The 25,754-nt window shown below is 42.8% G+C and overlaps 1 protein-coding gene across 7 annotated transcripts in view; it reads right to left on the bottom strand.

The window, feature by feature from the left end:
- The window catches only part of LOC110493907 (ral GTPase-activating protein subunit beta), a 78,281-nt gene that overhangs the window by 12,449 nt on the left and 40,078 nt on the right, over positions 1-25,754 (bottom strand). For 3 of the 7 annotated variants that reach the window (XR_002469211.2, XM_036949898.1, XM_036949893.1), the window contains exons 10-26: positions 24,447-24,648; positions 20,297-20,464; positions 17,937-18,051; positions 17,520-17,667; positions 17,264-17,328; positions 16,728-16,866; positions 15,128-15,261; positions 14,525-14,707; positions 13,952-14,103; positions 9,043-9,230; positions 8,511-8,614; positions 7,886-8,041; positions 6,712-6,921; positions 5,985-6,143; positions 3,672-3,840; positions 2,594-2,716; positions 1,317-1,453 (exon numbers count right to left, since the gene is read on the bottom strand). Coding sequence is in view for 6 of the 7 variants with exons in the window: in XM_036949898.1 (XP_036805793.1) it covers positions 1,317-1,453; positions 2,594-2,716; positions 3,672-3,840; positions 5,985-6,143; positions 6,712-6,921; positions 7,886-8,041; positions 8,511-8,614; positions 9,043-9,230; positions 13,952-14,103; positions 14,525-14,707; positions 15,128-15,261; positions 16,728-16,866; positions 17,264-17,328; positions 17,520-17,667; positions 17,937-18,051; positions 20,297-20,464; positions 24,447-24,648 (2,552 nt within the window). In the remaining variant the exon portion in view is untranslated. The remainder of the gene's footprint in view (positions 1-1,316; positions 1,454-2,593; positions 2,717-3,671; positions 3,841-5,984; positions 6,144-6,711; positions 6,922-7,885; positions 8,042-8,510; positions 8,615-9,042; positions 9,231-13,951; positions 14,104-14,524; positions 14,708-15,127; positions 15,262-16,727; positions 16,867-17,263; positions 17,329-17,519; positions 17,668-17,936; positions 18,052-20,296; positions 20,465-24,446; positions 24,649-25,754) is intronic. The other 4 variants (XM_036949896.1, XM_036949897.1, XM_036949895.1 and 1 more) reach the window with 4 other exon arrangements.

The following is a 25,754-nucleotide window of genomic DNA, read 5'->3' as shown; positions in this document are numbered from 1 at the left end:
TGTATTTGGGGAGTTTATCCCATTCTTCTCTGCAGATTCTGTCAGGTTGGATGGGGAGCGTCGCTGCACAGCTATTTGCTGGTCTCTCTAGAGATGTTCGATCGGGTTCAAGTCCGGGCTCTGGCTGGGCCACTCAAGGACATTCAAAGACTTGTCCTGAAGCCACTCCTGCATTGTCTTGGCTGTGTGCTTAGGGTCGTTGTCCTGTTGGAAGGTGAACCTTCGCCCCAGTCTGAGGTCCTGAGCACTCTGGAACCGATTTTCATCAAGGTTCTCTCTGTACTTTGCTCCATTCATCCTTCCCTCGATCCTGACTAGTCTCCTAGTCCTTGTCGCTGAAAACCATCCCCACAGCATGATGCTGCCACCACCATGCTTCATTGTAGAGCTTGTGCTAGGTTTCCTCCAGACGTGAGGCTTGGCATTCAGGCCAAATAGTTCAATCTTGGTTTCATCAAACCAGATAATCTTGTTTCTCATGGTCTGAGTCCTTTAGGTGCCTTTTGGCAAACTCCAAGCAGGCTGGCATTTGCCTTTGACTGAGGAGTGGCTTCCGTCTAGCCACTCTACCATAAAGGCCTGATTGGTAGAGTGCTGCAGAGTTTGTTGCCCTTCTGGAAGATTCTCCCATCTCCACAGAGGAACTCTGGAGCACTTTCAGAGTGACCATCGGGTTCTTGGGCACCACCCTGACCAAGGCCCTTCTCTAGGAAGAGTCTTAGTGGTTTTAAACTTCTTCCATTTAAGAATGATGGAGGCCATTGTGTTCTTAGGGACCTTCAATGCTGTAGAAATTGTTTGGTACCCTTCCCCAGATCTGTGCCTCTACACAATTCTGTCTCGGAGCTCTACGGACCATTCCTTCGAAGTCATGGCTTGGTTTTTGCTCTGACATGCATATTCAACTGTGGGACTTATATAGACAGGTGTTTGCCATTCCAAATCATGTCCAACCAATTGAATTTACCACAGGTGGATGCCAATCAAGTTGTAGAAACATCTCAAGGATGATCAATGGAAACAAGATGCACCTCAGCTCAATTTTGAGTCTCATAGCAAAGGTTCTGAATACTTATGTAAATAAGGAAAAAAATCAACAGTTTTTGCTTTTTAATTATGGGGTATTGTGTGTAGATTGATGAGGGAAAAAATGCATTTATTCCATTTAAGAATAAGGCTAACGTAACAAAATGTGTAAAAAGTCAAGGGCTCCGAATACACTGCATGTAGACACTGGTATGGTTGGAGATCATGATAATAATGTAAAAAAAATAAACAAGTAAGTGTCCCTTATAATGGTTTGTAGTGCGTCTTACCCTCTGTGCAGGGGCCACGTTGTCAGAGTGGTTGGGGAAGAGCTCCAGTGTGAGGTTGGACTGTTTCAGCAGGTTGGGTAGCAGTTCCATCTGAGAGTCAGAGTCCACTGTGGGGAAACTGCTTTCCGATGACTCAGCTATAGGAACAAAATAAAGACAAGTGAGAACACAGTTTGCACCCCAAACGGCACCCTATTCCCTAGATAGTGCACTACTTTTGACCAGGGCCCCTATATAACATTAGTGCACTAATTTTAACCAGGGTTTTGGTCAAAAGTAGTGCACTATATAGGGAATAGGGTGACATTTGAGACACACTCACATAGATGAACCCACGCAACTTCATCAGTCACAGCATAATGTGGCTAAATGTTTTACAACAGAAAAAAAGATGAGTCCATTTTCTTCTGTTTAGTGCCTAATGAATACACCCCTGCTCAATGACTTACTAATACATTTATAAAGCTCTAAAAGAACATTTGTTGATCAAATTAGAGAAAATCAAATTAATTTCAATTTATGTGAAACTCTCCCCACAAAAAGAACACTCAAAACATGGGGGATTAAACAGTCAGCCCTGTGCAGACTCTGCAATGAAGAAACAGAATCAATAGATCATCTCTTTTGGTACTGTCCTTCAGTAGCTCACTTTTGGAGTCAGGTCCAGAGTGGTTGTTGAGTCATAATGTCTGTGTTCAGATGGACCTACAAACAGTACTGTTAGGAGATCTGAAAAACCACAATCAATCAATGTGAAATATGATTATATTCATCGGTAAAGTATTTCTTTTTAGGGCAAATTCAGTAGAAATAGTACAAATGGAGAGGTTCAAGACCCTCGTAAGACACCACAGTAATATAGAAGGATGCAAAAGGAAATAGTGAAATGGCAATACTGGGAAAGATGGGTTAGTCTGTGGACATCTGAGGGACGGAATTAAGATTAGAGGAATTGGTTGATTTGGCGATGCACTTGGGAGTCCAGTAGAAATAAAAGGCTACATGTGTACATATATTGAATTGGAATGTTTTCCACCAGGTCCTCCAACCAGGGGATGGGGTGGTAGGGGTAAAAAAGAAAAAGAAAAAAGGGCTAAGAAATGATGCAAGTAATGTTATTTTATAGACTAATCTGTCTGCTAGTTTCATAGCTGATCTCCCCCCCAAACAACAAAATCCAGATGAAGAGTGGAGGAGAGAAAATAAGATGTGATGATGGATGAGGAGTACAGGAGGGAAAGTAATAGAGGAAGATGGGAGAAAGGGATGAGGCCCACCGGAGGAGTCTGTGAGCGAGGGAACGACAAAGGCGATCTCGGTCAGGGCGTCGGCGTAGTACAGCACCCGCTTCTCTCCATTGAACACGCCCCCGCCCGTGTCTCCCAGGGTGATAGTATCATCTGTGGGGACAGAAAGGAACTCCCTTACTACTAGGTTTGGGCATTTTAAATATTTTCACTATTCAAATAATATCATAACATTTTTCCGGATATCCCGACAGTCGAAATGCACGTGTGCGAAAAATAAATATTGTTTGCTGCGCGACACGGCAGAGAGGGTGCTGCTCAGCTTGAGCAGCAGGGCGCCATACTTGCGCTAGTTAGGCAAACTGGTTGCGGCCATAACATCTGGTTGTGCCCATCTTGATTCCATCAAGAATGTCAAGAAGCTGGTTGAGAGAATGCCAAGAGTGTGCAAAGCTGTCATCAAGGCAAAGGGTGGCGACTTTGAAGAATCTCAAATATAAAATAGAATTTTGATTTGTTCACCACTTTTTTGGTTATTACATGGATTCCATATGTGTTATTTCATAGTTTTGATGTCTTCAATATTATTCAACAATGTAGGGAAAACAAGTGTCCAAACATTTGACAGGTACTCTATAAGGAGCCCGGAGGTGGAACCTAAACAAGTATTTATGCTCTAAGGCAGGAAATGCGTCAGAATAGGGGTGGCATTACTGCCTTACTTCAATTAGCAACAAAATCCATAGTTTGCAAGTGACTGTTTACTGGAAGATGTGCAGTGCCATTTTGAGTACTGCAAGCTTGCCCCGTAACAACTCGAGTTCCAGGCAAGGAGCTTCAGTCCCTTGCCATTTGAGTGAAAACTAGCATGATGCACATTGACGAGTTTGATTTTGATTTGTTTAACACTTTTTCAGTTACTACATGATTCTACACTACATGTATGTGTTATTTCATAGTTTTGATGTCTCACTATTATATATATATATATATTTTTTAAAATAGTAAATATAAAGAAAAACCCTTGAATGAGTAAGTGTCCAAACCTTTGACTGGTACTGTATATTCTCAGGTTGGCATGATAACGCTCCCTCCCTCCCTCCCTCACCTGGTTGGATGCTGTCTCCATTGTTGTTGTGGTTGTTGATGGACCAGCTAGTGTAGACGCTGCCTGTCCAGCCCGGGTGCTGCCCCACCTCCACGGGCCAGCCCAGCGACATCAGGAACTCCAGAAAGTGATGCTGCACGTTGGCGCTCGACTCCACATTTCTCAGGATCTGGCATTGGACCATAGAGTTAGTTAGAGGCCTCATCATGGATATAACCCATTTTTGCATGGACATTGCCATTGAGAGCATCAACAGGGCAGATTTTCCTATGGGTTGGGAGTGATCAGCCAATGATTAGAGCATTGTCTTATACAAATTGGTTGCTATGGTTTGTAAATGTGACCCGTTTCAGGAAACTAGGCGTAGGTCGCAAGTCACGACTTCACATGAGCGCCATTTGAACGTTTAATTTTTTTTAAATCAAAATGCGTTTTTTTTGTTGCAGAAATGCCTCTTAAACATGTGAACTTTCATGTCCCTCAAAAACAAAATTGTATGCTGTAAATATCTGTAAATATGAAAACAATTGTTAAATTACAAGCCTTGCTGGTAAACCACAGAAAATGTCACCTACCTTCCCATTAGCCATGATTGGCTGAGATAATGAGTGGGCTGGACATGCCGAGAGAGGAGTCTATTTGAGCTCAGTTTGTGTTGGTAATCCTGTCAAATGTGGATATTTTTTTTTAAAAATGTAGCTTCATAAGTGTTGCTCTCCACTTTCTGGAGGATCGAGTTTTGGAATTAGAGTATGATAGCTAAAGAAAACACCGGTTTCTGATTACGTCTTCAAACAAAGGGCATTTTTGGCATGGATTCATGACCATCATGCGTGATGATGTAAGAAAGTCTAGCTAGCTACATTTTCAGATATTACACATTTCTAATTTTTCCAAAGTATTTTGTTTAATATGCTTATGTTGTTATTATTCATTGTTGTTTAACTAGCTAACGTTAGCTTGCCGGCTCGTGATGTGTGATATTACACGTTGTTTACCTAGCTAGGTTCATTGTTTACCTAGCTACATGTCTTGAGCTAACGTGTACTGTTAGCTAGCGTTAGCTGGCTGGCTCCCTAGCTAACTTTAAGTGGCTGGCTCGTTAGCTAACGTGATGTAATGTGTGTGATCTTACAAGTTGTTTACCTAGCTTGGTTAATCTTTTACCTAGGTAGCTAGCTAGCTACATGTCTTAAGCTAAAGTGTACAACACCCGTTGAATACAGCCGGTGTCAGTAAAGTCGGCAGAAAAGCATAATGAAATTGTTGCCAACAGAGCTGGTTAGGCTGTTTTCATGTTATCCAGAGGTAAACAAATCATCGGCCAGAGCTTCAAGTGTGCGCTCTGAGCGCTTCGAGAACAAAGCGAGATGGGTGGGGCAAAAGCTTAAGAGGGTGTGAACGATACTGAATGGGTGAAGACAAAGAAGAGCTCTCTCACCAAAACACTAAAATACAATTTTCTCAAAGTGAGTTTACAAGTTTAGAAACTTTCAAAGCAGAATCACTTTCCCATTGTTCCTAAAAAAACAGTGTGTGATATACCATTTTGTAGTTCTGAGTCTCGGCTTTTATCCAAATTAAAAAACAGAAACTCTAATTTTGCTACAAAAGACAGAATCCAGGTCGTGAGTCACAAATGGCTTGAAACTATATCACCGCCATCTAGTGGCCATAATGAATGAATTACAAGATTTTTGTTCAGGACTATTAGCACAAATATTAGCTTAACTTTTTTCAAACAAAAAAAGAATAAGAAAATGTACTACTTTAAAATGGAGATAAGACTCAATGGCGCGGCCTGTGCTCTCACAGAAGCCATAATGGGGCAGGTACAAAGATGAGTCCTCTAATTCTATGCATGGGACACAGGGACAGACAGTCCATTAACAGAGACGTGAACATGAAATATTTAATTGTCTGTAAATGGTTTTAGATTGTAAAAGTTTTTGGTCAAAATTGCAGTTGTATTTTACTAGTTTTATTAACAAATAGGTTCGAAATGAGAGAGGGAGTCTGCAGATCCACCAATAGACCAGACTCTGGCAACTGTTTTTTTTCTCCAACCATTTTAGAATAGTTTAGCGTGACCGTCTAGAAGGATTTTCAGAGAAAGTAGACTAATATCAGGGCATGAAAATAGTTAAAATCGAGACTTTTGCACTGGTCCGTAACTCTTGGGCCGTGTTCATTAGGGCACACGGTAGCAAAAAGTTACAAAGTTTTAACAATGGAAAACCAGTTTGATCTTTTTCCTTCTGTTCGTTCCTACTGAACACAACCCTGTTGACACCCTCTTCTTTAACCTCTCACCTCATGGCTGCTCTTCTGGCCGGCCTTCATGTAGAAGAGGAAGACTGTGTCGCAGGGCCGGCAGGGCAGCAGGTCCAGGTAGCTCATGTCGTCAAAGAAGCCCGGCAACCCAGAGTCCAGTGCAATCAGGTGGGGAGGTAGGCGACTGTTGCCGGGCTCCTGGAAGGCAGGAAACATCAAGTTAAATGTCATTGGCTGGTTCATCAAGCTATACAATAGGCTTTTCTTGGCTGCTTAATATTGCTGCTGTAACATTGCTGCCACCAGATATGTGTACCATTTTTGGCTAGCCCTCCACCTGTTTGGTGATAATCTGTAATTAATTTAGACGTTTTTACCGAGGATGTTTCAGTTACGCAAATGTTCATCTAACTAAGGTGTTTGGTGCAGTATTGCGCAACGTGTTGTATTATGTAAACAGTTGGCGCTCCTAAGCAGGTCTGTCACACTGTCTATGCTATTGGATAGAGAGCAATCACCGCAGCTGTTCACCCCATGCTAGTGGGCAGATGGACATCGTCAAATCAAAACCCAACCTTCGTTTACCTGTTGTGGAGCATGGACTTTCCAAAATCAGTTTTAGATGAGACTGACTATGACCAGAATGATCATATTTACACATTGTAGTCAATTTTGCCACTAGAATAACTATTTGACTCATATCGATGCCACATAGGCTGTTTTCAAACCTCTCCTCTCCCCCTCCTCCCATCTCTTTCCCCAGTACCTTGAGTGCCTCCAGTGACAGGAAGCCAAAGTGCGACAGGAAGAGGCGGGCCGTCTGGAACTCCTGCGAGGGAGTCGGGGGCTTGCAGTCCGTCAGCACGTCTGGGAAGCTCTTGCTGCTCCAGCGCTCCTCGCTGCCGTGCTCCAGCATCGTCTCGTACTCGATCTGCTTGGCCATCACACCTCGCAGCTTGTCGTGCTGCATCTCCAGCTGAGAGTGAGGAATGGATGATGCTGGTATCGCCCCTTGACACTTATCCAAGGTCAGTTTGACATTTTTCACCCTCTAAAAATGGTTATGATTAGAAGTGGCTGGTCCTAGATCTGTGCCAAAGGTCAATGGGAGAGGATCCTATGGCTGTTGCTCATTCTGATCTTCATCTTATAGTAGTAATGACAAATAGTAGTCATTATTGTAGATACCCCCAAAAAAGAGTGCCGTGTCATTGCATACATCCACCGAAATGCACCCATACACAGACAATCCCCTCCTCAAAGCATCAAACACCCACAACCACTCACCTGACATGAATGAACCATCAACGCAGACAAACCTTCTTAAATCACCCAATAAACTCACAAAATCAATAGAGTGCGCACCCAATCCCAACACCTTTTCGCACCCACGGTCATAGTCAAACTGGAAAATACTGAGGAGTAACCAATATCAGCTGGCTCTGATAAAGAGCAAAAGGTTTGGTGGTAGGTGATGTTAGTGAATCATGTTACGTTTTGTGTGTGAGGACAACTCGTGTCTGGATCACTGTACATCAGTGTAGTAGCTATGTGTCATGAAGTGTTTGGCTTGTCAGTTGAGAATATATTTTTTTATTTCTTTCAGGCAGACACTTGTTCATTGAAGTGGACAAGTTCACAGAGAATGATAGCCTACATTTTGTTGAACATTAAATGAGCTAGTTGTCCTAGTTGTGCAAAGTGGATTCAGGTGTTCCATCACTCATATGGGGCCAAAGCAGTGCTGATCTTAGATCAGTTTTTACTAAATAATAAATAACAGGGGGGGACCTTGATTCTAGATAAGCACTCCTATTTTGAGTCACTTTGTAAATACAGGAAATGGCTGATGCAAACACCACCTCCACGCTACAATAGAATTCTCATTAGGGCAATGGAGACATTATTCTAATAAGGATGGACAAACAATGCCAGCCTACCTCCTTATCTACGATATCGTGTAGGTCCGGAATGCTCAGGTCTGCTTTCACAAATGGAATTTTGTCCACTTCTTCTGGGAAGGGTCTGTGTTTGACGTTCAACCGGATCCCCACATCATTTTTGGGAGTGGGCCGACTCTCTGGGATAAACACCTGCTACAGAGAGGAGCGAGAGAGACAGAGAAGGGGGGGGGGGATACTTCTGATGAGATACAGACCCTGGGAAAGGAACTGGGAAAACTCAGCAAGAAACATGGACTGACATGTGATCATTTAGCATTGTTAAAAGGTCTACGATAAGCATCTGATGAATATCAATTCCCTGATGGAGACATTTTTCCCCAAATAGATCTGGAACCAGCAATCATAGTTAACATTGAATGAGATTAGAGATCATTTGTTCATTACAGCAATGTGAAAACCTGGTTCCTAACAATGGAGTTGCTAGTTAATTAGACATCAATGTGAACTTTGACACTAATAGAAATGTGCTAAAACATACTAACATAATTCATATAAAGGGTTAACTACGGTGTGTGTTACCTTGTGACTGGCGAGTAATATAAATGTACGGAAACATATCAACATAACAAATCTAAAGGGTTTACTAAAGTGTGCGTGTTACCTTCTGGCTGGCACGGGCCCCCCTGGGTTGGTGGAAGAGCTGCATGGTCCAGGCGTGTCTCCCAGACATCCCCCTTATCAACATGGTCACGGATGGACAGGGATCTGCACACACACACACACACACACACACACACACACACACACACACACACACACACACACACACACACACACACACACACACACACACACACACACACACACACACACACACACACACACACACACACACAAACCAGGTCAACAGGGTTGTGTTCATCAGGCACAAAACAGAAGACATTGGACATGTCCAATGAGAAACTCAAATTTTCGTTTTATAGTGCAAAACCACTTTTAAACGTTTAAAATGTTAATAAACATGAGGATGATAACATGAGGATGATAACGTGAGGATGATGACTGAAAACATGTGGTTGATGACTGATAACATGCGGATGACGACTGTCAAAATGGTTCTGGGATAACGTGAAGGATTGCCAATAATATGTCAAAAATATTTGTTGAAGTGGATTTGGGATAACATAACTGACTCTGTTCGTTGCCCAGCGGCTGCTCCAGCATGGCCAGGATGACAGAGTTGTCTAGGACAAAGTAGCGGAAGTTCTTGCAGCTGGTAGAGGTCAGCCTGGAGTACTTGATCAGGGTGTCCTCGTTCAGCAGGCTGCAGGGGGAGGCGGGGCCACTGGGCGACGGGAACGCCCCCAGGACCTGCATTATGCTGACAGGGACAGAGATGCTGTGCATTCAAAATATATACGAGGCCGCTATAAATATATATATCGCCGCTATAAAACATTCCAAAAGCAGAATTGTATGAGTATGAATAAAAATAGCAAAACTCAGAACTAAGCGGATAAGAATTCAGGTTTGGTCAAATAAAAAATAGAAAATGCCATAAATACTGGCAGGTAAAATGGTTGAAAAGAACTTAAAGCTACAGTCTGCATTTGGTACATACATTTTTTTAACTTTTAAATTAATAATATATAGCCATAGATTCTTGAAAAAATACAACTTATGACGACTGTCAAAATGAGCTTAGTTCAACTGTCTTACCCAAACATAACCCAAAATACACTGCTCAAAAAATAAAGGGAACACTTAAACAACACAATGTAACTCCAAGTCAATCACACTTCTGTGAAATCAAACTGTCCATTTAGGAAGCAACACTGATTGACAATAAATTTCACATGCTGTTGTGCAAATGGAATAGACAGCAGGTGGAAATTATAGGCAATTAGCAAGACACCCCCAATAAAGGAGTGGTTCTGCAGGTGGTGACCACAGACCACTTCTCAGTTCCTATGCTTCCTGGCTGATGTTTTGGTCACTTTTGAATGCTGGCGGTGCTTTCACTCTAGTGGTAGCATGAGTCTACAACTCACACAAGTGGCTCAGGTAGTGCAGCTCATCCAGGATGGCACATCAATGCGAGCTGTGGCAAGAAGGTTTGCTGTGTCTGTCAGCGTAGTGTCCAGAGCATGGAGGCGCTACCAGGAGACAGGCCAGTACATCAGGAGACGTGGAGGAGGCCGTAGGAGGGCAACAACCCAGCAGCAGGACCGCTACATCCGCCTTTGTGCAAGGAGGAGCACTGCCAGAGCCCTGCAAAATGACCTCCAGCAGGCCACAAATGTGCATGTGTCTGCTCAAACGGTCAGAAACAGACTCCATGAGGGTGGTATGAGGGCCCGACGTCCACAGGTGGGGGTTGTGCTTACAGCCCAACACCGTGCAGGACGTTTGGCATTTGCCAGAGAACACCAAGATTGGCAAATTCGCCACTGCAGCCCTGTGCTCTTCACAGATGAAAGCAGGTTCACACTGAGCACATGTGACAGACGTGACAGAGTCTGGAGATGCCGTGGAGAACGTTCTGCTGCCTGCAACATCCTCCAGCATGACCGGTTTGGCGGTGGGTCAGTCATGGTGTGGGGTGGCATTTCTTTGGGGGGCCGCACAGCCCTCCATGTGCTCTACCAGAGGTAGCCTGACTGCCATTAGGTACCGAGATGAGATCCTCAGACCCCTTGTGAGACCATATGCTGGTGCGGTTGGCCCTGGGTTCCTCCTAATGCAAGACAATGCTAGACCTCATGTGGCTGGAGAGTGTCAGCAGTTCCTGCAAGAGGAAGGCATTGATGCTATGGACTGGCCCGCCCGTTCCCCAGACCTGAATCCAATTGACCACATCTGGGACATCATGTCTCGCTCCATCCACCAACGTTGCACCACAGACTGTCCAGGAGATGGCAGATGCTTTAGTCCAGGTCTGGGAGGAGATCCCTCAGGAGACCATCCACCACCTCATCAGGAGCATGCCCAGGCGTTGTAGGGAGGTCATACAGGCACGTGGAAGCCACACACTACTGAGCCTAATTTTGACTTGTTTTAAGGACATTACATCAAAGTTGGATCAGCCTGTAGTGTGGTTTTCCACTTTAATTTTGAGTGTGACTCCAAATCCAGACCTCCATGGGTTGATAAATTGGATTTCCATTGATAATTGTTGTGTGATTTTGTTGTCAGCACATTCAACTATGTAAAGAAAAAAGTATTTAATAAGAATATTTCATTCATTCAGATCTAGGATGTATTATTTTAGTGTTCCCTTTATTTTTTTGAGCAGTGTATAAAGAAACATATCACATTTACATAAGTTCAGACACTTTACTCAGTACTCGTTGAAGCACCTCGTTGAAGCACCAGTGATTACAGCCTCGAGTCTTCTTGGGTTTGACCCTACAAGCTTGGCACACCTGTATATGGGGAGTTTCTCCCATTCTTCATCTGCAGATCCTCTCAAGCTCTGTAACTCACTGCCTGTAGCAGCAAACCATTTTCATTAACTGGTAGGTGTACCTAATAAACTGAACACTCTATATATTACATGTGTTTTATGATAAGGAAACATCAAAAGTGCACTTTCAAAATCCTCTTAATTTACAGCATTTCCATCAAAAACAATTTAAGAAGTTGAACAATTAGCAGGAGGGATGGGGGCAACTTCTTGTCCCGCGCGGTGCTCAAGTTCCCGAACGGCTGTCAGTCAAAACCTATACAGCACTGTGAAGCAGAGACAGCGAGCTCTGACGTCATAGCATGTTACTGTGCAGCCACTGCGTTCCAATTTAGGCGCTTATCAGTGTCCAAATCTGCTATTTTCAACCCATATACGGGAACAAGTGTAAAGGGCTACGGGGCAATCAGCAACAATGGGGCTGGAGAAGTGTAACCTCAAATTCATAGAGCTATGGATGCAAGGAGTGGTGAACAATGAGATCAAAAGTATAGTTTAAAAGATGTTTTGGGCTATGCATGCTGTAAAGATGTAGTGTCCCCAAGACACATCTTCGTACTATGGGTGACTGAGCCTTCTGTTCCCTTGCCTATGGAATGCTCTAGCTGACCACCAATCTGAACTTTAAAACACATTTCTGTAGACTCCCTTTCTTATAGTCCTAATATGGACAGTCCTTTCAGCACATAGCCTACAAATGTTTTAAATACAAGTGCATCGGTCCGCAGATCCCGAACCGAATGTATCATGCATCGGCCCGAAAATCAATTCAAACATTATGAATCACCGGTTCACTAAAAGGTTTTGTTCATATTACATTCGACCTTCTGAAAGTACCTTATTTTGTGACAACTGATACGTCCTGTCGAACTACATGTACAGTGGGGCAAAAAAGTATTTAGTCAGCCACCAATTGTGCAAGTTCTCCCACTTAAAAAGATGAGAGAGGCCTGTAATTTTCATCATAGGTAGACTTCAACTATGACGGACAAAATGAGAAAATGGCTTGCATGATATTAGGCTTTATTAGTTGAGTGACAACCTATGAAATTTGCTAGGTTATTATCTATGCGCTGTTGAAAACAGTGTTTTACCGGAATAAAAGTAAGCTACAAGAGACAACTCTCACCTGGCTATACACACTTCATTTCACGCTTCATTTCATTTTGATCAGGTTCACCCATCAGCAATAGTTTCAGTAGTTTTTCTTTAAACAATCAGTGTACACTGAGTATATAAAACATTAATAACACCTGTTCTTTCCATGACAGACTGAGCAGGTGAATCCAGGTGAAAGCAATGATCCCTTACTGATGTCACTTGTTAAATCCATTTCAAAATCAGTGTAGATGAAGGGGAGGAGACAGGTTAAATAATTATTTTTAAGCCTTGAGACAAGGATTGTGTATGTGTGCCATTCAGAGGGTGAATGGGCAAGACAAAATATTCAAGTGCCCTTAAAATGGGGTATGGCAGTAGGTGCCAGGCTCATCGGTCTGTATCAAGAACTGCAACGCTGCTGGGTAAAAAAGAAGAGAAAAAAAAAGAAGAAGGTTTTGCATCACATCGATTCTTTCTCTAATCAAATCGAATTGTTTCAAACTAAAACTTATCGTTTCTGTATTGGAGCCCATGTATATAGATGTGTATCGAATCTTCTTGAAAGGAGAAGATGCACATCACTACTAGTAGGGCCCTATAAAATCCATCACATTTTTCCCAATTGCCGTTTTCCGCTCTCTCTCTCTCTCAAAAAAGTGTTTTATAGAGAATTGTAACTAGTTGTTTTTCAAAACAATGCTTGAGCCCACTTTTGAGGTCTGGGAGAAATAAAATGAAAATACTATCATTCTTGGGTGTAGTAACCTTTTCCAGTGTGCACCAACAAGAGTGTTTTTTAGCAGTGTTTTGCATACATGTGAGGGTAGAGTTTGCAAAACAAATACCCACTGGATTGATATGCAACTTTCAAAATACAGAATACGGGGTTGATTTCTGTATTTTGAGAAAACCTTTCCATCTACCAGAAGACTTTTCATTAGCATCATCGCTAATGACTACACAGTGGTAGATCCGCACATACACAGACATGGAATTCTCATTGTCTCTTCAGATATTTGAAGGAAATACGAATCACTGATGCATTCTGTTCATGTCTTATGATAAACTGTGTTACTAAGTTCAATCCCCTGCTAAGTTCAATGGGTATAAATGAAATTGTGAATTACGTTTTAATATCTGGGTTCAGTGATTCCGTCCACGTTCTCCATATTGTAGAATTTATAGGGCAATATACTAGCTTAAAGGACAACTTCTAAATGTTATGCAATGAAATCAGCTAAATATATCCACATTTGCACTTTAGTAACCACATTGTGGGCCTGTTATTACAATACATAAATCATGATGGATTATTACGAATATCAAACTTGTTGAATGTGTGCCAATGAAAGCGTCCTGCGTTCCATGGATAAGTTATATTCTTCAAGAATCAATGGCTTTAAATCATTAAAAGTAAAAACAAAATTGGATATACCAACCACAGATTGCCCCTTTAAGAGAGAGCAAAAGACAATGAATATTTCCCTAAGAAACGTAACTGTATATTCCCATTACTCCTGTCAGGTGGCACTCACCATGACAGGGTGGCCTCGGCAGCATCCTTCACCCTCATGGAGGCCGGATTGTGCTCCTTGTCCCCTTTGTACCGCACTTCCTGGTCACTGGTCTTAGACTTGCTGCCCGATATTCCCAGCTCCACGATCTCCAGCACCTCTATCAAACAGTCCTGCAACAAAACACTATGTAATTGCATGGCACAAAAGTCGGGAGGTGAGTTTAGTCTTTAGAGAGCTCAGCTCATAAGGCAGAGAATAATGACGATAAAATAGTAAATCATGACATTATGTCAATGGAGGATATATGACCATTTGAATGATGAATGATTCAAAGGGAAGATTTGACCCACACCTCAAAGGTCGATATTTGCATCCATAGTATTTAGTAGCAGCAGCGTAGTCCAAGGGGTGAATCTTAACTTCCCTTTAAGTCTAATTTCCACCGTCATACATTGAAATCAATGAGAGACTAAGTGAAAAATCGACATAAATGGAAGTTAAGATTCACCACCACATGCTTAGATGGACAGAACAGTAAGACTAGCAGGCAGTTCTGTAGGTAGAAAGCAGGTGTTGTTGTTGTTCCCCTACCTTTTCATTGAGCATGTCGGGGTGCTCTGTCAGCCACACACACAGGCACTGGAAGGCCGCCACGATCATAGAGTGCAGGTCTCGGGAGTGGAGGGGGGCCGGCCGGCTGCACTGATACACGATATAACTGCACACCGAGCTTACTGCACGTTTACGGTCCGCAGACTCCACACTCGCCCTCACCTGAGGAAGAGGGAGATACAGCAGGGATCAGTGAACTACAACTGGTTCTTATTCACTTTATTGCCTACTCCTTCATATTCATTGCAGCACTTGTGTTCATTTTCGTAGCCTTTCCATATGTCCCACCACCCTATAGGAAATAGAAATTCCTTTGGTCTCTACCGAGTTAGATAAATCAGCTTTTAGTTTTTTTGCATCTTATTTGTGGAACAATCTTCTTTCTGCTTGAAATTTGTAATTATATTGATGTGTGTATTTCCTGTAATTTATGTAATTCTGTAAGAGAGACCTTGGTTCAAATGTTGCAAACCCTAAAGGAAATATGCATGTCCACCTACCTGAAACACTCATTATTGATCCCGTGGCAAGACGTTTTAAAATGTTGCGTGCCTTAATGAACAAGACCCCGGGGGCTCTTACCTTGGCTAAGCCGGCCAGCAGCTCCAGGGCGGCCAGGGAGATGCTCATGTCGGGCCTCCACTGGGAGTTGAGCCTCTGGGTGACCAGGTGGATGCTGCGGATCAGTAGGCCGGCGGCTGTATCTGTGTGGAGAGCTAGGGATATGACACCCCCAGATGACGACACCATACCACGTCACGCCACAAGCAGAGAAGGAGAGCTGGGGTTAGTAACTACCGTACCAGGCAGAACACGTCTAATAAGCATCAGATTCACAGCAATCGGCATGTCAACAGTACTGTATGAGGACAAACAGGTACACTCAAACCATTGGTAATTGAAGTAATGGCTTTTTTTGTTTGGTATGAGGTTAGATATTGTGGTTGGATAAACCAGGATTGGGGGTCAAATTCAGTTTTCAACTCATTGAAATCTAAAAATCCTCATTAGAAATGTTAAATTCGTGAATTCACACCAACACTGGTATAAACCATGTCCAACCGTGCATGTTGCCAATAAGTGGTAGCCAAAACTTGGACAATTTTATCAACCAAGAACATGCATCTTTACAAAAAATAAATAATAATAATCAAAGAATCAACAAATAGTGTTGCATGTAAGTGTTTCAATTGTCTTTCAGACGCGTCGGTGTTAAAATGAAGATGGACAAACACTTAACATTTCAACAAAGTTTGTAGAAGATTCTGTTTGAAATGAACTTGTCAGAGAACACAGAAATTGCAGTACAACTGCTGCACACAAGAGAGAGCCTGCATTTAGTGGATTGTCATCATTTTTGCCCATTATCTACTTATTTTATAATATATTTGCAGCCAGTCATTGGGAATAACATGGGATGAATCTCAATTGGATATGTGCTTGATTCCTCGTGTCCTCACCACCTACTCAAAATGCATTGGAGGAGAAGATCCTAGGGACGGAACCTCAGATCTTCTGCTCCAATGTGCTTTGAGAAGGAGACAAGCAAGGATTATGTGAGGAATCAAAGAAATACTTAAACATTCAACTCCAGGTCTTGGTTCATAGTCCAACTCCCATAAAACGACATGCATATGCTGAATACCATAACGCATGCAGTTGAAGACGACGTTAATGAACAAATTGCACACACTGTGTATAGGGAGGAAATCTAGCAAGTGACAATACACGCAACTGTCTCCATTCTGATAACAGTAGTATAGTATCATTCAAATGACACGGCATCACTGCAAATATGAGAATAATAATGCATTTTTGGTTCATCATGGAATCACCTTTAGTCAACGTCATATATGTCCACTATACAATTAAAGCATGGCTGACCGGAATGAAAAAGGTGAAAACACAGTGTCAACATTCAAAACTACAAAAACATTTCTGATTTTACATTGCGCACGTCTAGCTTGTTACACTAGTCAAGAAAGGCCTCATCTTCAGAGCTACTAACAAGGAAGGGCTGACGGTTGGTTGATTTTTGGCACACCGTGGTCCAAATATAATTTGTTTCCTTTTAAGATTCTTCAGGTGCGCATGATTGAACTTCCCTGGCACAATTTTGCCAATTAACCCAGGTCAGGATTTTGGAAAAAGGGCTCATGAGTGCGTCTTCGAAGGGGCTCACCGTAGTCTCTGAGGAGGGCCTGGGCGGGCCTCTCGCTGTCGGGGGTGGTGGCCTCAGAGCTGCCCCCGCTGGCGTTGCTGATGCCACTGTTGTTCCTGCTGTGGCTTTTAGCCAGCGCATGGCTGCCATCCACACTGCCCTATTGGGGTGGCATTAGAATGTTCAGGGGTCATAGTCTGCTCAGATGATTAAAAGGGATATTTTCATCAAAAAGCATTTTGTTCATAAGTCCACTATTAATATGGTCCCCTAAACCTTTTTGGGGATAAACAGTGGACTAATGAACAAAAACAAAACAAAAAAATGTTTGAGTAAAATATCCTTTAAATACTGATTTATTGATGACCTCTTGCCAGGTTGCCCCCCCATAAGAGGTTTCTAACCTCAAGGGTCTTCCATTGTTCAATAAAGGTCACATCTCTTTTTTTAACGATCTCTCTTAGCTACACGTGTAGTTAAGTTTACTGTATTTACACATTTCTTTCTAGTTGAGTGAGCGCTTCTACAGCGTGGAGTACAAAATGATTAGTTCTTACCACCTCCGCTTGGGCACCGATGGACTCCAGGAGAGCAGAGTCTTGGACAATGTTGAGCATGGCACCTGTACAGAAAAAAGTCATTTAGTCATTCCATTCTAGTTATGGAATAGTTATTACAATTCATTGATTCTGTATTACTTAAAAGAGAAAGACGCCAAATTACAAAATAATACATTTCATGTATAACACAGTTTTCAGTGTAAACAATCAAAGTAAAAGAAATTGCTGCAGATAAAATTGAGATCAACTTAACCCAGGATCATCTGCGTATTGGTGGGGTCAGTCTCCGTCTGTAGCGCTCCTATTAGGATGTTGACCAATCGCAGCTTGAAGGAGAGGAAGGTGACGGCCTTGTCGTGCAGCGAGTTGTCATCATTGCTAAACTTGCCCTCCAAGAGCACCTGGAACATACAAATAATACACAAGGGTTACTTTGCATTTAGGCGACCTCAGAACTACAGGGCATTGCAAATGATCAACTAAAACAGAGTCAGAACAAAACACTAACGTTGTGATAAGTCCAAGTCCATCTATACGCCTCAATCGAAATTGAATGTTAAATATAAAAGCTAAATCATTTCCTCATTTTATGCTAATATCATGGTGTGATTCTAATTTCAATTTTGAAGTGCGATGTCCCTTTAAACTCTCTTATAATTAACAGATTTACCTCTGACTTGACCTTGCCAAAGTGGTGTGGCAGAGGCAGCATGGACAACAGGATGTTAATGGAGGCTCTCCTTAGGTCAGTGGGGTTCACGTAGGTCTTAAACTTTGACAGCTCTCTGGGGGGAGGAAAGAACAAGTTAACTTAACTCAAATGTCAAACATTCCAAAGATACAGCAGTCAGATACCATGTTTAACCAACACCAAGCGTACACTGATAAAACTCCTCAAACAAATGCTTACATTTACATTTGAGCTTGTTTTAAGCATTTACCGTTTTTTAATGTTAATTTCTGGGCATTTCCCTTGCGTGACACTAAGAGACAAACATACAAAAGGCGGCATACTTCACCCTAAGGGCTAAAAAAGTCCATTCTGGTCAAAACCGCATTCCTTATGCATGCAAATGTCCTTAACACAGAAATAGAAAGACCATTTGACTTGAACTGTCTTTCAAACATCATAAGACTAATTAGACAAGGTACATTTGTGTGCTTGCGTCAGCTGTACAAGCAGCAGTGATGTCACGATACCAGAATTGTGCTTCAATACTGATACCAGGTTAAGTATCATGATACTCGATAACAAAACTACACCGCGGCAAAAATAAATGCTTATTAGCCAAAGGTTGGTATGCTGTCTCTCTATATGCAGCTATTAATTGGCTACATTTGGTCATTATGGTGTGTATTAAACATCTGTGTAATATTCAGCATTACTATATTCTTTAGAATTGTATTAATTACATACATTTTTGTGTCAAATTACAAAGAATATTGTTGCCCTTTAATAAGATATATATTTTTTTAAATGTCAATTTTATATTCATCATCTCCAGCACCACCCTAACATCAACATATGTGAAAATAGAATATTTATGTTTTGTAATAAAGATTGTGGATAAGTGATTCCAATGACATCAACCAATTAGTAGGCAATGCCTACTCAAAATTGGTTAAAATCACATGCACACCAATGATGTCAACGGAAAGATTTTGCTCTGTCAAAATAGGGCTCCAGAATTATCTGAATATTTTGTTCAATAGAGATGAATTTGCTTATATCTTTATGGGCACCGATATCATAAGCTAATTTATTTGGGGCCAATTCACCACATGAGTAAGTGGAAACTCAAAACACATTAACTGTATCGCTAACGCTAAACATAATACCCACTGCTGGTAGCCATGTATTTATCTAACAGTAAACTTTTCAGTTGTAGCCTACTACCCAATGAGTCCTATGGACTTGCAAAGGCTGTTGCGTATTTCAAAGCCATATCAAATATCTTGGTTGTAAAATAGTTGCTATAGAGCTAAATACAGTGACAACAGTAGTTGCTTCCAAAGCTGTGTTTTTTTCCTCCAAAAGGATTTTGAACTGTCATAGCCTACAAATGCATTTTCTCTCAGAGTGCGGGGGAGAGGAAGAGAGTGGCACTCATCACAGCAGCAGGCCTGAGTGAAACAGCCGCAGGGCAGAGACTTTCATTACAGGAATCATAAGGATAACACACATTACTGTTTGACCAAATCATGGTTTTAGCCTCCTAAAATAATAGAACGTTTGAAGTGAGGTGACCATGTAGAATGTGCAGCTCGCACCGATGCGACCAATTATAAAAAATGTAACTCGCACAGCCAAGTTAAAGGGTCGCAAAATACAACTTTATGGTCACTGTCTGGAGCCCAGCCTCCTGATGACCTGGATGGAATCATGTGATCCTTCCTTAACCCATATGGGTTTCAGCCCATTCTAAAAATGTCTTTTGGGAACTAGAGTCCTCTGTCCATCTCTATGATCTGGCTACAGTAGCCAAGACGAATGCTAGGCGTCTTTCTGGAGCCTATTCCTAAGTTGCTAATATATTAATAATTGAAAGTGTTGCTAGTCTGGACAGATCCTGTGTGCTGTGTTGAATGCATCAACTCATGTACTGCTTATTAAATTGTGACTCGCGTGGTGGTGTTTGAATGAATGGCCAATCATATTGCTCAATTATAGCTTTTTCTAAGTGTAATCTAAACAATGCAGTGCTGACCAGGAAGCGACACTAGCAGTTTTCTATGGCAGATTGTGACAGAGCACATAAATGTCTAACTAGAACACCAAATGTGCTGAAACATTACTGGCCTGGTCGACAAATTTACTAGACAGACTTTATCCTGTCATTCAGTGTATGGCGTTTGACATTTAATAGAAGAACCGAAAGTAACAAATCTTGTACCGAACCGTTTGTTGTAATATCGTTTCTTACAAGCAGTACAAGTGGTGTCAGCGCAGGAGAGTGCAGAATAATGAGAAGTATGGGGAATAAGTGTTCTTTCTGCAAGCACACCAAATATAGACGGTGCATTCCTCACCGGTCAGGGAGGACGTTCTCCAGGGCTGAGATGAAGTAGGGGACCACCACATTGATGCCCTTAATATCGGAGCAAAAGAGGGCTGAGGAGTTGAGGATGATGCTGGCCAGCACCGGTCGGCAGATGTAGTCGGAGATCTGGAGGCCCTGGATCAGAACCATGTAGAACCTGGGGGAGGAAAGAGACTGGAGGAGTCAGTCTGAAGCTAGAACATGTGCATGGAAAAGCTGTGGAAAAAGGGAACACAGATTTAGAAACGTCATAGTAGTCTGGTTAGCCATTTGCAAGTAGTCTGGGTAGCCATTTGATTAGATGTTCAGTAGTCTTACGGCTTGGGGATAGAAGCTGTTTAGAAGCCTCTTGGACTTAGACTTGGCTCGCCGGTACCACCTCCCGTGCAGGAGAAGAGAGAACGGTTTATGACTAAGGTGGCTGGAGTCTGACATTTTTAGGGCCTTCCTCTGACACTGCCTGATATAGAGGTCCTGGGAGGCAGGAAGCTTGGCCCCAGTGATGTACTGAGCTGTACGCACAACCCTTTGTAGTGCCTTGCAGTCAGAGGCTGAACAGTTGCCATACCAGGCAGTGATACAATCAATCAGGATGCTCTCGATGGTGCAGCTGTAGAACCTTTTGAGGATCTGAGGACCCATGACAAATCTTTTCAGTCTCCTGGAGGGGAAATAGGTTTTGTTGTGCCCTCTTCACGACTGTCTTGGTGTGCTTGGACCATGTTAGTTTGTTGGTGATGTGGACACCAAGGAACTTGAAGCTCTCAACCTGCTCTACTACAGCCCTGCCGATGAGAATGGGTCATGCTCGGTCCTCATTTTCCTGTAGTCCACAATCCTCCTTAGTCTTGATTAAGCTGAGGGAGAAGTTGTTGTCCTGTCACCACACGGCCAGGTCTCTGACCTCCTCCCTATATGCTGTCTCGTCGTTGGTGATCAGGCCTATCACTGTTGTGTCATCGGAAAACTTAATGGTGGTGTTGGAGTCATGCCTGGCCTTGCAGTCATGAGTGAACAGGGAGTACAGGAAGGGACTGAGCACGCACCCCTTAGTGGCCCTCATGCTAAGGATCAGCTTGGCGGATGTGTTGTTACCTACCCTTACCACCTGGGGGCGGCCCGTCAGGAAGTCCAGGCTCCAGTTGCAGAGGGAGGTGTTTAGTCCCAGGGTCCTTAGCTTTGTGATGAGCTTTGAGGGCACTATGGTGTTGAATGCTGAGCTGTAGTCAATGAATAGCATTCTCACATAGGTGTTCCTTTTGTCCAGGTGTGAAAGGGCAGTGTGGAGTGCAATAGAGATTTCATAATCTGTGGATCTGTTGGGGCGGAATGCAAATTGGAGTGGGTCTAGCGTTTCTGGGATAATGATAATGGCTAGAGACGTGAGTGCCACGAGTCGGTAGTTATTTAGGGTCGGTTACCTTCGTTTTCTTGGGCACATGGAATATGGTGGTCTGCTTGAAACATGTTAGTATTGCAGACTCAGACAGGGAGAGTCTGTACTGTCTTCACTAAAAATGTCAGTGAAGACATTTGCCAGTTGGTCAGCGCATGCTCGGAGTACACATCCTGGTAATCTGTTTGGCCCTGCGGCCTTGTGAATGTTAACCTGTTTAAAGGTCTTACTCACATCGGCTGCGGAGAGCGTGATCACACGGTCACCCAGAAGAGCTGATGCTCTCATGCATGTTCCAGTGTTACTTGCCTCGAAGCGAACATAGAAGTAATTTAGCTCGTCTGGTAGGCTTGTGTCAATGGGAAGCTCTCGGCTGTGCTTCCCTTTGTGGTCTAATAGTTTGCAAGCCCTGCCACATACTACAACGGCTCCGACGCTCATCCGATCTTAGTCTTGATGTTTTGCCTGTTTGATGGTTCGCCGGAGGGCATAGCGGGATATCTTAAAGCTACTTGAAAGCGGCAGCTCTACCCTTTAGCTCAGTGGTGTACTCCTCAATGCCATCGGAAGAATCCCAGAACGTATTCCAGTCTGTGCTAGCAAAACAGTCCTGTAGCTTAGCATCTGCTTCTTCTGACCACTTTTTTATTGACCAAGTCACTAGTGCTTCCTGCTTTAATTTTTACTTGTAAGCAGGAATCAGGAGGATATAATTATGGTCAGATTTGCCAAATGGCGGGCGAGGGAGAGCTTTGTACACATCTCTGTGTGTGGAGTAAAGGTGGTCTAGAGTTTTTTCCCCCTCTGGTTGCACATTTAACTTGCTGATAGAAATGAGGTAAAACAGACTTAAGTTTCCCTGCATTAAAATCCCCGGCCACTAGGAGCGCCACCTCTGGATGAGTGTTTTCCTGTTTGCTCATGGCGATTTACAGCTCTCATTGAGTGCTGTCTTAGTGTCAGCATCGGTCTGTGGTGGTGTGTTGACAGCTACGAAAAATACAGATAAACTCTGTAGATCGAGTATCTCATGATAAGCTGTAGACCACACTACCTCAGGCAAGCAAAATCTTGAGACTTCCTTAGATATCGTGCACCAGCTGAGGTATACAAATATACATAGTCTGCCAACCCCTTGTCTTACCAGAGGCTGCTGTTCTATCCTGCGAATGCAGCGTGTAACCCACCTGCTTTATGCTAATAATGTCGTCGTTCAGCCACGACTCAGTGAAACATAAGATATTAACATTTTTAATGTCCCTTTGGTAGGATATACGTGCTTTTGACATTTTAGCATGTTAACTATGTTACTACACTGAACTAAAATATAAACGCAACATGCAACAATTTCACAGATTTTACTGAGTTACAGTTCATTGTAAGGAAATTGAAATAAATAAATGAATCTATGGATTTCACATGACTGGGAATACAGATATGCATATGTTGGATGAATGGCACGACAATGGGCCTCAGGGTTTTGTCACAGTACCTCCGTGCATTCAAGTGGGGCTCCCGAGTGGCGCAGCGGTCTAAGATAAGACACTGCATCTCAGCGCTAGAGGCATCACTACAGACACCCTGGTTCGAATCCAGGCTGTATCACAACCGGCCATGATTGGGAGTCCCATAGGGCGGCACACATTTGACCCAGTGTAGTCCGGGATTGGTCGGTGTAGACCGTCATTGTAAATAAGAATTTGTTCTTAACTGACTTGCTTAGTTAAATAAATGGTTAAACAAAATAAAAATTGCCTTCGATAAAATGCAATTGTGTTAGTTGTCAGTAGCTTATGCCTGCCCATAAACCTTCCACAGGACACTCTGTTCACAACGTTGATTGGCCATTGCCCGCTTGCCCATACGACACCATACACAGTCTGGCATCTGCCCGGTACAGTTGAAACCGGGATTCATCCATGAAGAGCACACTTCTCCAGTGTGCAAGTGGCCATCGAAGGTGAGCATTTGCCCACTAAAGTCTGTTACAACGCCAAACTGCAGTCAGGTCAAGACCCTGGTGAGGACGATAAGCACGCAGATGAGCTTCCCTGAGACGGTTTCTGAGAGTTTGTGCAGAAATTCCTCAGTTATGCAAACCCAGTTTCATCAGCTGTCCGGGTGGCTGGTCTCAGACCATCCCGCAGGTGAAGAAGCTGGATGTGGAGATCCTGGGCTGGCGTGGTTAGTTGTGAGGCCAGTTGGCCGTACTGCCAAATTCTCTAAAACAACATAGGAGGCGGCTTATGGTAGAGATATTAACATACAATTATCTGGCAACATGCTAATTGAACGCTCCCTCAACTTGAGACATCTGTGGCATTGTGTTGTGTGACAAATCTGCACATTTTAGAGTGGCCTTTTATTGTCCCCAGCACAAGGTGTACCTGAGTAATGATCATGCTATTTAATCAGTTTCTGAATATGCCACACCTGTCAGGTGGATGGATTATCTTGCAAAGGAGAAATACTAACAGGGAAGCAAACAAATTTGTTCACAAAATTTGAGAGAAATAGGCTTTTTGTGAGTATGGAACATTTCTGGGATCTTTTATTTCAGCTCATGAAACATGGTACCAACACTTTACATGTTGCTTTTATATTTTTGTTCAGTATACTTACAAAAACAAACAAAAAACACGTAATCTGTGGAGATTTGGGCACTCATTTAAAAATAATATTTATATAATACTACTATATTGCCTTTCTGCTTTGACTGTATCACGGTAAAACATGTAGGTACCTTGACAGATAAACGGGCAGTATCTCCTCGCCAGTCTTCTTGCTGCAGAAGATCCTACAGAGGGTTCCACAGGCCTCGGCCCGGCCCGACTCGTAGTTGTCGGGGAACTCGTTGGCGTCGAACATGGGATTGGACACCATGGTATCTGTGGACATCTGGGAGCCCTTCCTCCTCAGCTCCACACCTGTCTGAGTGGCCAGGGCTGGTGAGAGAGAGAGAGCGAGAAGGGGGTTCATAGGAAGAGGGGGGAGTAGAAATAAGGGAGAGAGAGAGGACACGAATGGAGGGGGTGATGGAGGATGGGGGTAGAAAAGAGAGAGGACAGAGAGCCCCAGTCAAAAATAGTGCACTTAATAAGGAACAAGGTGCCATTTGGAATGCACACCACACAATTTGAAAGGGAGCATTTACAATACTTCTGCCTGGGCATTTTGCTCTGCAGACAACAACCGATTTGGATTAAGTAAAGTTTCATTATGTTTTCTGAGCCAAAAAGAGATGTAAAACACACAGTAGCCTCTTTGTGAGCTCTGTGTAACATCCCACAAAGAGCTGATACAGGTGAATATATTTTCTCAATGGCAAAATTCAGTTTGCAATGTCTACTTATTAGCTCCTTGGAAGTTCACACGAGGCACGATATATAGCACAAATATATGGAACAGACATCCACCACATACATGTGTAACATACAGTACACACAAATTCAAGGTCATCAACTGAGGAGCAAAGAAAGCTATGGCAGAAAAACGGAACGTTTGTTGGTTTCTTTGGAAAATAAGTATTAGTGTGCGAGATCCTTTGGGGAGGAGATTACATGGGTATGATCCAGGTGTAGCAGGTCAGTTTGATTCCAGGCAGAATGGGGGGGGTGGTTTGGGACTGGCAATTTCAGGGTCGTATTCATTAGAGCATAGAAAATGTTTTGCTACGGAATACGAAAACAAGTGTTTCTTATCGGACCGGTTCTGGTATTCCCTCTCCTTGTTTCCATCTGTTTTCTTCCTGCCTAATGAATACATCCCCTGGCAACCTAATAACGACTCAGTGGCGATGACAATGGGCACAAACAAAAAATGCCAATCAAATACAGGAAAACTGCAAGTAAAAAAAAAAAAAAAGTACGGGAAGCTTGTATTCCTACTTACAAGAAAGAAGAATTTGGACAAATGTAGCTGCAAAATAGAAATGTAAAAAATGGGAAACAAATCAAAGAACAGCAGTGATATGATGAAGTCTTATTCGTGGTTCAATTTCTCAAATGGTCTTTGTTTTGTTTTCAGGACTTTCATAGTGATATTTCTAAGT

Source organism: Oncorhynchus mykiss, chromosome 17 (assembly GCF_013265735.2).
Source record: "Oncorhynchus mykiss isolate Arlee chromosome 17, USDA_OmykA_1.1, whole genome shotgun sequence".
NCBI lineage: Eukaryota > Metazoa > Chordata > Actinopteri > Salmoniformes > Salmonidae > Oncorhynchus > Oncorhynchus mykiss.
This window is presented reverse-complemented; position numbering and strand designations above follow the sequence as displayed.